Source organism: Leptonotus elevatus, chromosome 20 (genome assembly GCF_054856555.1).
Source record: "Leptonotus elevatus isolate MCC_2025b chromosome 20, RoL_Lele_1.0, whole genome shotgun sequence".
Classification (NCBI taxonomy): Eukaryota; Metazoa; Chordata; class Actinopteri; order Syngnathiformes; family Syngnathidae; genus Leptonotus; species Leptonotus elevatus.
The window spans coordinates 10,455,999-10,471,341 of NC_141258.1; the positions used below are offsets into that span (position 1 = coordinate 10,455,999).

Sequence of the window (15,343 nt, forward strand, 5' to 3'; positions counted from 1 at the left end):
CTAGAAACTGATCTGACGTCATAACTTCTTTACACATTTCCGCTCAATTGGAGAGCATCATTTGGAAAGCTGCGTGAAAATCCGTACATTTTCCATCATTTCCTCATCAGTCATCGCCACGTGCAGTGACCTAAGCAGAGGTCAAGACCGCACTGTCCATTTGTGTTTCTCCGCTCATGAATAAACCGAGGCTAGTGTTCGGGTGTGCATGTCCTTCAGGGCGATTACACACACAAAAACACATACTCACACAGCCTTGGGCCGTCTCCACTGGCATAATTAGAAACATTTGGGATCATTTGCAAAGGGAGCACAAGTTGTGATGGGATCCAGATGCACTGCTGGCTTTCGGCGAAATACAGGAACCCTTATTTTACGAGGGACGATTACCAGCTCCTCCTCACCCGGGGAGGTGTGCGCGACTGTCTGCGCTGCCCAGTTTGTCTTGATATTTAATTAGTGTTTTTCTAAGGGGGAATCATCCACATTGAGGTCAGATTCTGGTTTGGGTGGTTTTATTTTGGAGAGAAAATAGGTTCCACAAACAAAATGCCAAACATATGAAAAGGTTTGCTGTTTGCTATCATCATACATATAGAGAAGGAAAACCCACAATGTTCTTTATCCTTAAAAGACCGGAATTGCGGAGTCTTCTTTTGGTTGACATATTCCAGTTGCCTGTGGAAGAAAAAGGAAAATGCCTGCATCAGTACTTGGTAGCTAGTGGGTGAAATAACATTGAACCGCTGAAGGGGAATCTGACTATTTTAAGCACAAGTCTGCCACCTAGTGGTAGATGCTTTGTCATTTTTTCCCTCATCAACCCAGTTTGCTCCATGATTGGCTGGTTATAGCTTATACATAAGAGACCCAACAAATCTACAATAAGGAGTGAACATTCAGGTACTTTACACAAGTCTCAAATATACTCAACAAAAATATAAATGCAACACTTTTGTTTTTGCTCCCATTTTTTTACGAGATGACCTCAAATATCTGCAACTTTTACCTTATACAAAATATCACCATTTCTCTCAAATATTGTTCACAAACCAGTCTAAATATGTGATAGTGAGCACTTCTCCTTGGTGTGTCATATCATGATGCCGATTATACACCATGATTAGTGCACAGGTGTGCCTTAGACTGCCCACAATAAAAGGCCACTCTGAAAGGTGCTGTTTTGTTCACTCAGACTGGTTTTCTGAGTCCCCCCAAATAAAACAAAACTGCACTTTTCAGAGTGGCCTTTTATAGTGGGCAGTCTAAGGCACACCTGTGCACTAATCATGGTGTCTAATCAGCATCTTGATATGGCACACGTGAGGTGGAATGGATTATCTTGGCAGAGGAGAAGTGCTCACTATCATAGATTTAGACTAGTTCGTGAACAATATTTGAGAGAAATGATATTGTGTATGTGGAAAAAGATTTTGATCTTTGAGTTCATAAAAAAATGGGAGCAAAAATAGAAGTGCTGCGTTGCTATTTTTGTTGAGTATATGTATTGATAGTTAGTAGTAAGTTACTCACCTTTACTTTGGTTCTTCTCTCCACAAACAAACTACTGACACCCATGATTCATCTGCAGTCAGTTCATCTGTTTCTTTAGTATGCTGGGAACATAAAATAACTTTTTTTTCCCCAGATTTTATTTTAAAATGCTATATTGGAAATTCAGCAGAGCACTCAAAAACAAAATGAGTCACCATCCTACCGACCTGTAAGCCGAAGGTTCTTCGTATCTCACTTCCGTCTGACCGGGATGCAGAGACTTGCCTTGTAATTGTTGTTGGTTGCTGCTGTGTGACAAATGACTGACTCATGTTCCTCCTGTAAAATGATGGATTGACGGAAGGATCCCTGCAGAAAACACAAAGTGAGAAACAAAAATGTAAAAAGAGTGCCTGCCAATGGCCACGAAAAAAAGTGTGTTTAAATACCTGGTGAAGGCCTACTGAGCGTCAACCGGACTTCAGGGCCTGATGTCGTGAACAACTTGAGTACTTTCTAGAAAAACAGATTGTAAACATTGTTTGAACAGAGTTCAGCTAGAGGCGAACTTCCAAATTTAAAAGCCTAATCCACATACTGGATAAGACAGCTCCTTGAGCGACTGGCCATTGATGGCCAAAAGTACATCTCCCTCATTGATCCTGCCACTCAGTTGGGCCGGTTGGTCGGGGAAAAGCTGCTTGATCCGGATCAGGCTGCCAAAGTCCGGAGTGGGTGGGTCCAGCTCACACATAATGAAGCTGAAGCCCAGACCATTGGCGGTCTTAGTCAGAGTCACCTCTTGCGTATTTTCTGGCGGGGTTTGGTGAAGGGGGAATGGAGACGGAGGGAACATGAGAGAAGAACATCAAACTTAACACGACAACATGTACAATTGGGATTGTGGAACGACTGTTACCATGACCACGACTGTTAGGTGTACTTAATAGGGCTTGGCTGATTAATTAGCCTGCGATTAGCTCTTTTAAAATGGGCAAAAACTGGCCGATTTTTTTTCTTTATTTAGATTTTTGCTGATCTTGAGAAAAAAAGCATGACTCCATCAGTAAGCAGGTGACAGATAAGGAACTGAATTGGCCACAGGTAAAATTCGCAGAACTCACTCGTTTCTTAGAAAATGATCTACTCTCTATGTTAAGCAGGAGGGATGGCAGACCCGAGGATAAGGAAGGCCAGAGGGATAAGAAGAGGAAGAAGGTCAGGGTCAGAAAGGAAGATCAAGAAGAGGAAGTGTGTGAAAGTTCATCTTCCTGCAGTCAGATGAGTTTGCATTTAAAACACTCGTCTTAGTGACAACTGCTTTGAGTAAATAGGAAGTGAATATACCGTCAGTAATGAAGTTGTAGTCCCTGGGCCGTTCACAGAATATGTGTGAAGGGGTTCTTATAGACGAGGCGCTGTTGATTTCGAGCTGCCCGCCTACATCGATGTTACGAGTGGGTTCACTGCTATCAGTGTAGTCGCTCAGAGATACCCGTGGAAAGCTCATGGGCGCACTCTCCACAACCAAAGTCACCATCTGGAAAACAAAGGGGGGCGAGGTTTTCCATCAGTATCTCCCTCAACTAGAATGATCAGTCATATGTTGCACTTACCTCCCCAGTTTTGCACAGACATTCCACGGCATGTTCATAGGTGACACCTTGAAAACTAATCCCATCAACCTCTAATATCCTATCACCTGCAACAGAAAACAAAACAAAAAATATTATCCTTGTGGGGCCAACTTTTTCAAATAAAATATATTGCACGTAAATTAAATAAATAAATAACCAAAATAAATGCTTGGAAAATAAAAACAGTTTATATTAAAACAATTAAATGCAAATATATTAAAAATATATATATATAACAACTGTATTTAACAAATGTACGGAAGAGGATTATTGCCAGTAAAAAAAGGTTGGTAGGATTCTCACTTTATTTTCACAATTCTGACTTTAAAGTGAGAATTCTGACTTTAATCTCAGAATTCTGATTTTAAAGTGAGAAATTTGACTTTAATCTCAGAATTATAATTTTAAAGTGAGAAATCTTACTTTATTCTCAGAATTCTGACTTTAAAGGGAAAATTCTGATTTTAATCTAAAAATTCAGACTTTTTTCTCAGAAATCTGATTTTAATCTAAAAATTCAGACTTTAAAGTGAAGTCAGTATTCTGAGATTAAGTCAGAATTCTGAGAATGAAGTCAGAATCCTGCCAAACTTTGTTTTTCTCTTCACTGGCCCTAATCCTCTTCCAAACAATTGTACTGCACTGGATTAAATAAAAAGTTTTAGCCAATTTGCTAACTTGTTCTTAGCTAGCTTGTTTATCCCAGTGACCTGACCATTCTCATTCATCGATTCTTTCACGTACCCCTAGAAGGAGTCTGCGAGCTTTGAGTATCCCTGGACATAACAAAGCAGTTTTTTTTGAAGATTTACATGCAGATAACAGTCCCCCCCCAAAAAATCCTCTTTTTACATATTGTAGACATGCAAAAATGTCTCAACACACCACTACATGTGCGCTAAGCCATCCTTTGAATAAACTGCAATGCAGTAGTGGAACACCATATAGACATAAATTCAATGCCTAACGTGAGTTTTACAGTTTCACCTGAATGCAACAGGTCACATAATTGGTTTCAAAATGCAATTAGCATATCGACTCTGATTACTTAGCTATACCTGCATGAATGCGCCCGTCTCTCTCAGCAGACCCTCCTGGAACAAGGCTCTTGATGTAGATTCCGCCATTCGAGTTGACACCATCCTGAATGATAGTATTTTGTCTTGCATTAAATCAATCAATACAAATAAATAATGCAAGTATTGCTGCGACACTGATAGTTGGCTAAATCTGTAGGTTTGGTGTAACAACAAGACCAATGTCTCTAATCCTATTGGACCACGAATGTTAATGAGATCGCGTCAAGCAGACTTTGTGACCCACTCCTGGGGATGACTCGCGCTTCTTTCTTCGTAGACTAAAGGTAGTCTGCTTAACTGGACTGCGGGTCCATCATTTTCTGTGTAATCATTGAGGTCAATCTCTTAAACTATATGGTAATATGCTAACAATATATTCTCAAATTCATTCAGCTCGTCAGCGCTATAACCCACACTTTCTCAGAAAACACTTTGCAAACTCACAGTGATGCTGATGCCCAGGCTTCCGGCAACTTTCTTGAGCTTCACTATGTTCTCCTCCGACCTCACACAGTTCAGAGACGAAGGAAGTGAACAGCCGTCCTTAAAGTGACACAAAACTGTTGTTATGCATGTTATCTCCCAGGTTGTGTTTCAGATCCAATAAATACCATAAAAGTAAAGCTCAAATGTTGATCTCTTGTCAAACACGATTGTTTCCATTCTACAGCCAAAATAAGGGGATTAACCTTAATTGTTAGAATAAATTTGGGGGGGGGGGGGCGTTTACAGTATGTACACTTCAAATGTTGCTCTACCTGCACATTTAGGATCCGGACTTCTTGGGGAGGGTGAAGTCTGTTGCCGGTCTTTGGCTCCATCATGACCGAGACAATCTCATCCAGGCTGTCTCCTGGCTGTCCGTACGCCATCAGCGTACTTTGCGACTCGTAGTTTCTCAATGCAGAAGGCCGCAGAGTGTTTGGAGTTTGGGGGGCTGAGAATAAAAATAAATAGAGGTTCGTTGTAGCGTTATTTCATAAGATACACAGTAAATTTTGTAGAGTACATTTTACTGTACTCTACAAAACTTGAAAGAGTGTAAAATATTTTGTGTATGAGATCATGTTTTGGGTCTCCTTTTGGATATCAGCAAACAGGAGTGGCAAAGCTCAGGTGGTATAGTGGCCGTCTCCCAAACTGAAGGTCGTGAGTTTGTTCCTCAACCCTTGTGTAATGTTTATTTTTTATTTTTTTTTAAATAAACTAATTTAATGTAGACTTCTAAAAAAAATCCTTCTAAAATTTGTGGGTGAAAAAAACTTTATTACCGGTAGGTTTTTGTCATGGGATAGGTGATAGGCCAATCCTCTCGTACACAGTATAAACAAAACAAAACTTACTCTCGTTTAGAGTGGGACCAAATAGACCATAGGTGTCAAACTCCGGTCCTCAAGGGCCTGAATCCTGCAGGTTTTGGATGTTTCCCTTCTCCAACACAGCTGATATATGGTCAGCTCATCAGCAAGCTCTGCATAAGCCTGATGACGATCCTGCTGATTGGAATCAGCTTGTGTTGGAAGAGGGAAACCTCCAAAACCTGCAGGACTCAGGCCCTCGAGGACCGGAGTTTGACACCTATGAAATGGACTCTTTATAGAGTCAAATGTACTCAACAAAATTTCCTGTGATAAGTGCAAAATATTGTGAGGGTTCTACATGTCTATTAAGTGCATATTGCTAACATCTGAATTTATTATCTGAAGTACGTTGACATCACACACGCACACACAGCAGCACCTTTTGGCTGTGAGATAATGAGCTGCACCTCCTCCGGGCTGCTCTGCATGACCTCCGCTGCCTCGCTAAAGGTGGCGCCCTCCAAGCTGATGTGGTTCAGAGAGATCAGGCGACCACCTAAGGGAAAAAGGTCACCATCATTTCGGTTTCTACCAAAGCGACATTATGCAGAATACAGTTCATAATAGACCCTCCAATGTGCTCTATGGCCAAACAAGATCATACGTAACAGCCAGAAACTATATTTTAAATGTCTAATTCATTGCATCATAAATCCCTTTGTAGTCCAGAGAGGTTTGGGGGTTTGGAGGATTCACTTAGATTCTGCACCTGCTCGTATACGTCCGTCCTTATCAGCAGGTCCCCCAGGTACTACAGATGCAATAAAAATGCCCAGATCATAACGTCCCACTGTGTCTTCTCCAACAATCATGATGCCTGCATGAACACATGATTTGGATTTCGCAAGGGTGAGAGAGCTTTCGATCAATCAGAAAGACCTGCCTTAGAAAAAAATTTCCCCAGTAACATCTTACCAAGGCCTAGCTTCGGGTCTTTCTTAAGAGAAACACATAGGACTTCTCTTTCTGACGATGGCCTTGGAGTTTCTGTGGGACATAGAAATCGACACTTAGGAAAATACGCTTATACAAACTAGTGTTAACCATTTTTAAATTTAGTCTCAGTTTTAGTGCAGATTTGCTAGTTTTTAACATAGTCAACCTCATCCCGTTTTTATTGAGTCCATTTTAGTCAACTATAAATCTAGCATTTTAGTCTAAGAAAACATCATTTTATTTGTCTCGTTTTAGTCAACAAAAACTGCCAACGTTTTAGTCTAGTTTTAGTCAGGACAATCATTTTACCCCTGTATATTTTTGTCAGATAATTTTGAACATTTGAAATCTAAAACTATTTCACATAACATTTTCTCTCATCTTTTTGATGAAAAACAACTTGACACAATTACAGTATATCAACAAGCGGCTACTGAAGTTCCATGCTACAAGCTAGTAAATCAGACAGCATTAGTTAGCAGTCAGATTAACATTATTGTTGGAACGTTATAACTGTTGGATTAATGTTACGTTATTCTATAATTTACTTCTTTTTTAAAAATTTGTTCACCCTGAATCCTGTCTGTCCCATGTGTTCGTGCATGTCGCACACGCTAGCTGCAGACTGAAAGGGGGTGTGTCACTGTGTGTCACATGACGGTATAACAGTGACAGATTAGCAGAGACAAGATTTTACAAAATCATATAATTTCCATCTCGGTTTTGTTCATGAACTAAAATGTCCATAGATTTTAGTCCAGTTTTTATTATATGAAGTCTTCATGAGTCGACGGAAATACATACTGATTGTGTCCCAGTTATTGTTTATTAATGAGGGTTTTAGTCTAATCTAGTCTAGATTTGGTCCGGTGAAAAATGCGTGTTGACAAAGTTATTTTTGTTTAGTTTTCATTGACGATATTATCACTAATATAAACTGAAGTTGACTAGACTAACTGGAAGCTACTGTACACGTGACTGACTGGTTGTACCTCTGGCTGCTGGTGAGCTTAAAGGAGCTTCGGATCCGCTTTTCTGAGAACAGGCTGGAGACCGCATGCCGGTGCTGCCGCACTGACTGCTGGAGCATGTGCTGCGATGAGACGTCTCATATTGGTCAGTCTTAACAGCACAGGCCTTAACATTCAAAGTTCACTCATTCACTGCCATTGACGGCTATAGATGTCAAAGTTCAATTTGAACTGAGCTGGCAGTGTATGAGTTAATTGTACTTTTAGACCAGGACATAAAGTTGAAGACCAAACTGATGATTATGTACCTTTGTTCATAAAGGCTCTGGCGCTGCTGTTTAAAGCGGGCCTCGATCCTAGCAGCAACATCCTCACAAAGCCTTGTCAGGGACTCGTGTTGAGGAGTGGTCAGACCACTGTCATCCTGTGGTGTCTCCGAACCTGTGATGGACTTGAACCGGCTGTTTTGAGTCCGGCAAGCTGTTGCATATTGAGGAATGTTCTCATCTAGAGACAAATACAACAAAGGTATGCATAGTTTTAATTCTGTGATCATGTTTGCAGTCTTCGGGACTAAAAAGAAAGAATGCGTCATAGAACTGCATTGAAAAGTGAAGCGCGTTAACTGACCTGAGACCATGCTGTGACTGAGCTGACGAGAATTCATTTCATTGTTGAATTTGTGCTGTGATGAGCAGAGATTGCACAGGTATTTGGCTATCTTTGACGTCTCTGTGATGAAGGTGTGCTTCTTCTTACTGGCCCGGCACTCTATTACAAATCTATGCCTCTGGAAGAATATCAATTAAAAAATAATTACAGGATTAGTTAAGAAAGCTAGAACAGGGGTCAGCAACCTTTATTGTCAAAAGAGCCATTTTAGGCCAAATAAATAACAAAAAACTCTGGGGCAGCTAAACATTTGAACATTGCGATGAACAAAACGTTGTGTCAGTCTAGTGTACTAGAAGCCCAAGAGCTAATAAGAACTGCACCAAAACAGAAAAATATAAAGCATCCAATAAGATTAATTTCCTTCTACCATTCGTCTTCTGTTTTTGGATTTTTTTGGGTTGTTGCCATTTTTAGACTTCTGCCTTCTGACATTTTTTTGGTGGCAATTTTATTGACATGTTACAGTAATTTTCTGCCTCTGCTTCCTTTTTGGATATTTTATGGCTACTTTTTGACAAATGATTTTGTGCCTTTTTTGCTATCAAAATTCTGTGGACATTTCATGGTGATTTTTGGTATTTCTTCTTTTGTTTTTGGACATTTTACAATTACTTTTTGAATGTTTACTTTTCTGCAATTAACATTCAATTCTTTAAATTTTTGGGCAATTCCATTGCCATTTTATGGTCATTTTCTGCTTTTGCTCTTCCTTTTTGGACATTTTATGGTCACTTTTTGGAAATTTTCAGGTAATTTTTAAAAACTTTCATCTACCATTTGTTTATTTTTCTGATTCAATTTGTACTCTGACAATTTGTGAATATTTAATTACTATTTTTTTATGTAAAATCATGAATAATTTAAATAACATTTATCTAAAAAAATTAAAATAAATATGTCAAAAATATTTATTTCACAGGGACCCACTGGAGAGGGACTAAAGAGCCACATGTATCTCCAGAGTCGCAGGTTTCAGACCCCTGAGCTAGAAGAAGAAACCATTGGTTAGATATTTTTGTTTAACCATTCAACTCACATTGGAGGATATAGTTTCTGTCTCCCTCCAATAAAAAGTCTGGCTCGTGCTTCGGCAGCCATCTTTCACCTCGTAGACAATAACGCCTTTGGCACAAACTCCAAGGATAATTTCTCCTTCGATTGGCTTTTTTTCACGTGTCACACGGTGGAACAGGACACCGTATTCAGGCAACTGCAGACACACCTGCATGATCGGTACCAAAGTCTGTTGTTGAGTAAAATCAATTACGGAATGTGTACATTATATAGAAATGAAAGATTTGTAATAATAAAAAAAAAAGTTGTTACCTTGAGGAACTCAAGTTCTGATTCATCCGTGAGCATCTGGCCGTTGTTTGTATGGAGCTGTTGCAATTCTCCAAGAATATATGGCAAGGCACGTTTTTCGATTACACTTTTGGGGACATATTGATCAGGGCGATAGTAGTTTCTACCATACACCTGAAAAACACATTCTCTTTTAAATAGAATTATCCAATTGAAATGTACCTAAAGTACTCCACATTCAATGTTTCTCCAAACCTCAGGCATGCAGTCCCCATATTCTGTCTGCAAGGCCAGAGCTCCGAGGTACAGAGCAGTCTCTTCATGGCAGGACAATCTGTCGTCTAAGAGGTCTTTTCTGAGTTGGAGGTAGTACTGGTGGTGGGTCTGCTTGTGCCTGGTAACAGGTGATTCAGGATCACTTCTATTTGTAACAAAGGGTCATTCTGGGGGTGATAACTAGGTAGCAAAAATACTTACAAAATAGTAGAAATGTCATTGACAAAGAATTTGACCCTGAAGAAAAGGACAAAGGTGGTTGAAGGCACTTTCTTCCAGCTATCCGGAGCAACTTTGGAAATCTTGGTATCGTTCTCCACAAAGAAAAACTCGTTATCTGACGAGAAACAAAGAAAAGGAATGATTTAATTACGATGATACGTCATCTAATTTGTCATATCCTTGAAATATATCAGTGGGTGCAATTGCTCATTTACCATCAATGTAAGCAAGGCCGAAGTAAAAGTGTTCCACCAGGTTGGCGTGGGCGACAATCATATCAAACAGGTCTCCGCCTCTGGATTTCACCTCACATTTGATGGCTATGTTCTGACCGTTTGGCATCACCACAGTCAGTTCTCTCTGCGTGGTGGAAGATTTCCCTTTTTTTGACTATGCCATGAAAAGACAAAATGGAAGAAAGAATGAAAGTGATTTTCTAGATGACTAAAGCATGATCAAGCCTTTTTTGAGCTTTTGGTTCTTCCATTTGATGGTTCGACTAGACCTGAAGTCTCAGATTCAGGTCCTCGAGGCCGCATGTTTTAGAGGTTTTCCTTCTCCAACACACCAAGTTCTGCAGAGCTTGCTGATGAGCTGCTACTTTGAATCAGGTGTGTTGGATGACGGCGGCCCTCGAGGACCGGAGTTTGAGACCTATGGAGTAGGCCATTTTGGATTGGTTGGATCATCCAATTACTATCCAAATAAAGAGCAGGACTTTAACTATATACATTATGAGATGGATGCATGCCAGGGTCATTCAATAATCAGTTGCGGAACAACTCATTCACTCCCAGCCATTTTCACTGAAGCAAGCCCCTTGGCTCCCGACTGTTTTACTGGATTTTGACTAATTTTGCGAGGCCCACAGAATATTGTGTTCTATTGCTATAAAAACATGGAACCTACCAAAAGAAAGATTACAGTCTCTTCTTTCATCAGGAAACAATATATATTTATATCTGTTTCTGTTTTGCATCAATTAGCATCACAATATAGCTAAGTTTCATCATTATTCTCAAATCGGTTTAAAACAGTGGGGCAAAGAGCTTTTTGCAACATGGCCCTGGTTGATCTCTAATACTCTGCTGCCACCTGCCGGCCGTTATTGTAATAACTACCATTGCTTCAAGCATTCTCTTCACTTCAGAGGCGGCATCAAAGCCGTCTGTATGCTCTATCATTAAAAAAAGAAGAACAAAAACGTATACATACGTGTTTGGGAGCATGGTAATATTTAAAATAGAACGTATTTATACGCTCTTGGGATCAAGTGAGTTAATTATGATCCTTTCACTATATAAAAAAATGATAATGAATTAATTTGGGTTCTCACCAAAATGGATCCAGGCAGCTCTAAGACAACCACAGGCTCATCCGACATTCTAATAAACTCTGGACCCATTTCCTACAACAAATGACAAAAAGGAATTTACTATTAGCAGTTTATTTTGAATGATACTAATTTCGCAATATCAATTTTCCTCACCTTCATCTTCTTCTCATTCAAACTCATTGTGGACTCAAACCGCGTGAGAAATCTAGCGTTAGCACGTCGACCTCCATCCAGGTAGGGGCTACAGACTGTGCGATTGAACTGCTGCCAGCTCCCATTACTCTCAGTGCGTCGACATCCCGAGGGGATCCTAAGCGGGAATGACTTCATCATTCTCTTAAATCTGTCACTCCTCAGATCTACTAACCAAAGTTTGAAATATCTGAAATGAGATGCATAACATCATTTCATACCCTGTGGACTCAGGTGTATAGGATGCTCCTGAGAATGTTCTGGAGATCTTCTTTTTTGTCATCCATGTCGAGTTACAAAAAGAACGCCCTGAAATACAATCCAGTACTGAGTAAGGTTGTTTTTTTTTGTCTCACATAATACAACCCCTTTTCTTACTGTGTAACTTGTCTCTGATGATCTGACTGCGATCACAAAGCAGGGATCCATTTTCTGTCACTGACACAGGATCTACCTATCACAGGGATGTTTGTGCCGTCGTTAAAAAAAAAAAACGCGGAAACCAACATGGTCAAATCAACGTGTGGTTGGTTGTCTAACCGAGTTTCTGTAGGTGTCTTCTACCAGCTGCTTGACAAGCCGCTCGGCTGGATGTAGCAAAAAGGTCTTGTGGTGAAGCTCGCAGGTCTCTAGCACCGTCATCAGGTCTATCCGCCTCAGTACTGTGTCCTCACACATGCTCAAGAGTAAACCCTCCAGCTCTGCACTAAGCTGGACAGGCTGGGGCGGGGAACGGGGTCACAGGAAGATTTGTTGAGAAAGGGTTGATCAATTCTCACCATCTGTAAAAATGGATCTTTGACGTCTTTACCCGTCATTGGCAGTGAAAGTACCTGGTTTTGAGGTAGCTGATAATCCACGCACCAGTAAAAAGTCATACCAAGTGAGTACACCAGTGTCTGTGGGAAAGTAGGGAAAGAAGCGGCACCTTGTTATCCTAACTTTGCCCTTACAATGATCTAGCCATCGATTCGCTAAAATCTATCACGTTCAAAGTTGTGGGGGCCCACCGCGAACTCTAGTCATTGAAAATTGGTCATGAACTATCAACCCTACTTTGGACTGCTATTACTTTAGATATCATTGGTGTTTCTTGCTTAGAAAAGTAGTAAAATGTAAAAATACCATCAAATTGTATGGTGGAGATCTGATCTGACCTTTGGTCTCTACTAGTTCACTTTTACAACCTTTTCAGCTGTGGTTCTTGTGGAGGCAGTGTGACCCTGAATGACTTCAGGAGCCACGAAGGAGGCCACATCATCATTTCGCCCACAGCTCTTGAAGGCCAAACGCCCATTAGCGGACAGCAGCACCGAGCCTGGGCTGAGGACACTGCACATGTTTCCAGAGCCTAAGCAGAACGTAGCAGAAACTGTTAGGGATAACAGGTGAATCATTGGCGAGAGTTTGCAGAAGGCTAATTACCTTTCTTGGAAACATCCAGTAAGGCCTCGGTGGTGACAAGCAGCAGACACCAGACCTCATCCTCATCAAGTGGTGAACCTCTGGCCTCCAGCACCTCTGCCAGGGTCACAAAGGTACCCATCCTTATGGAAAGAAAACAGAGCTGCATGTCAGCAACCTGTTACGTGATTTACAAAACCCTTCAATGTCTCTAAATATCAGCCAGTAATCAATATCTAACAAACACACCAGATTTAGATCTGTAGGCCGATAAGAGAACGTGAAGACAAAAACGGCCGGCAGGTGGCAGCAGAGTATAAGAGATCAACCAGTGCCATGTTGCAAAGAGCTATTTTCCCCACTGTTTTAAACAGATTCGTGAGTAATTATGAAAGTCAGCTATATTCTAATGCTAATTGCTGCAAAATGGAAACAGATAGAAATATACTTCTTTTTTTTTTAAAGGAAGAGACTCTAATCTTTCTTTCGGTAGGTTCCATGTTTATATAGCAATATAACACAATATTCTGTGGGCCTTGCAAAATCTGTCAAAATCCAGTAAAAACAGGAGCGAAAACAGGAGCGAAGGGGGTTGCTTCAGTGAAAATGGCTGGGAGTGAATGAGTACTTTGGGGGTGAAACATTGCAACTTGTGTCACATTCCCAAAACATATGTTAGCTTCAATGAAGACTTTAAATGACACATAGTTAAGAGTTTGAGTCTAAACAGTTGTCTTTCTCTGTCACTGAATGATGATCAGTTTTGGTTGTATATGGGGAGAAAAAACCCTAAATTCTTAACCTGAATTTAAAAGTATTTACACTGACTTTGGCCTAACTTCGCTTCTGTTTCCAATTTATTCCATTTACGTGCAGCATAGCAGCTAATTGCTGCTTTACCGTGTTTGCTTTGAACTCTGGATCTACTAATTGACCCGAGTCTGCAGACCTCAGAGCCCTTCCGGAAGTAGCCATTCTGTTCTAATCCAATCCCGGCTTCCTTGCTTGTACTGAACCTGTACCCTCTGTGAGTTTGGGAGGGGAGTAGTAGTCCTAAATGTAATTGCACATATGGTTAAAAATTTGTGTTTTGTTTTTTGTTCAATATTATTTGGCAAATTTTGTTTAAATTAATTTAAAAAAAAAAAAGAAGAAAAAAGTTAAGTAATGAAAGTGATTATTTTCTCATACCCCCCCCCCACCCCACCTCCCCCCCCCCCCCCCCACACACACACACATATCAGTCAACACCCTCCTCCACCCCCAAAAGGAGCCCCAGGAGATATATTTAAAAAAAAAAATCCTGGCGCTGTGCCTGGGTGTGTCCCTCTTTCACTATAAATCAGCCCTGAACAAACCATGTAAATGCATGACCAACTTCTCATTACAACTAGATACTTATTTCGCACTGCTGCATTCAAATTGTTTGCTAAATTGTTGAATAAATGTGTCCACCTGTTTTGGTGAAGATTAGCACGCCTTTTCTTCCGTGTTTGTGTGAGAAAAAAAGTAGTTGAAACAATGAAGTATTACATCGTTGATCACAAAAAGTTGTACCTAGAGTAAATAAATTATACCGTTAGAAGCTATTATTTATTCTGCGCCACGGTGGAGCAAGTGTGGTGTATTTCTGGTGGTCTTTTAATCATGTTTAGATGTGATAGCTATTTGTTTACATGTAATGTAGCTTACCTTTATTCCCTTTAATTTCCCTCAGACATCCGCCTTGTCAATGTAATCCTTTCTCTTACACGTCCCCCGCTGCCATGTCATCCACCTCTCCTTCGTCGCCAGGTCCCCATCTGTCATGGCAGCTTGTTACCGATCATCATCGTCATCATTTCCTCATGACAGATCAATTGTCTTCGCAGAGACCAAAGACCACAGATATCATTTCCTCTGCACTCACAACCAGTGACGTGTTGATTGTGTGTTTTCTGCCATTTTCGACTATTTTTAGACTGGGGACCTAAGCACATAATTGGATTTGACGGACAAGCTAATGGCAGCTAGGGCAAGTGAAGGGCCAATCCAATGAAGGCAGCACTGTGTTAATGAACCATTTCAAGCACAAGAGAGGGTCTCTGTCAATTATACGAGGTGTGTCACAAAAGAAGCTTTTCAAATGGCAGGCTGCCACAGCGCGCCGATGCGCTATTCTGCCAGGAACTGTGGGATGCTCAGGGCATTGCAAGGTTGTCATGGTGACGTAGCCTCGACTTGTCCTGCCACAACTCTAGCTTCTTCTCGCACACTGTAGGAAGCAAATGAATGCAGAATCTCTTTGAAGACAGGTTGGTTGGCCATCTGGACCACACTGAGGAGGAAAACTCATAGTTTGTTTACAGTCTAGGAACTTTACTGACACACTTTGTAGCCCTAGAAAAGTAGAAAGAAAAAGTGAAATGGTGTGACAATTACAAATACACAGAACCTGAAAGACCTTCCTGAGACA

General features: G+C 40.6%; 1 protein-coding gene and 1 long non-coding RNA gene across 4 annotated transcripts in view; one reads left to right on the forward strand and one right to left on the reverse strand.

Annotated features, from left to right (window-relative positions):
- LOC147156998 (uncharacterized) overlaps positions 1-9,380 on the forward strand; it is a 99,498-nt gene extending 90,118 nt beyond the window's left edge. Inside the window, exon 8 of the long non-coding RNA XR_015091879.1 lies at positions 9,073-9,380. This is a non-coding gene — a long non-coding RNA (uncharacterized LOC147156998). The remainder of the gene's footprint in view (positions 1-9,072) is intronic.
- On the reverse strand, positions 499-14,849 carry frmpd2 (FERM and PDZ domain containing 2). 3 transcript variants are annotated; one of them, XR_015091876.1, is made up of 30 exons: positions 14,581-14,849; positions 12,910-13,031; positions 12,672-12,835; positions 12,318-12,383; positions 12,025-12,204; positions 11,863-11,938; positions 11,706-11,793; positions 11,446-11,602; positions 11,293-11,364; positions 10,172-10,346; positions 9,936-10,071; positions 9,714-9,852; positions 9,480-9,632; positions 9,190-9,396; positions 8,109-8,268; positions 7,787-7,985; positions 7,500-7,600; positions 6,487-6,558; positions 6,281-6,388; positions 5,951-6,067; positions 4,969-5,147; positions 4,655-4,753; positions 4,190-4,274; positions 3,111-3,196; positions 2,842-3,034; positions 2,093-2,307; positions 1,944-2,010; positions 1,722-1,863; positions 1,534-1,616; positions 499-678 (listed from the first exon to the last, which is right to left on the reverse strand). XR_015091876.1 is itself a non-coding variant. In XM_086065347.1 (28 exons), the coding sequence occupies exons 2-28, from the start codon at positions 13,028-13,030 to the stop codon at positions 1,823-1,825; spliced, it is 3,456 nt and encodes a 1,151-aa protein (XP_085921473.1). In that variant the 5' UTR covers position 13,031; positions 14,581-14,849; the 3' UTR covers positions 1,322-1,822. The 3 variants fall into 3 exon arrangements, 2 of the variants coding, with proteins under 2 accessions (XP_085921473.1, XP_085921474.1); XM_086065347.1 differs by lacking the exon at positions 499-678 and having other exon boundaries at positions 1,322-1,863; XM_086065348.1 differs by lacking the exon at positions 499-678 and having other exon boundaries at positions 1,322-1,863; positions 9,190-9,375; positions 14,581-14,848.
- Positions 14,850-15,343: the final 494 nt, after the last annotated feature.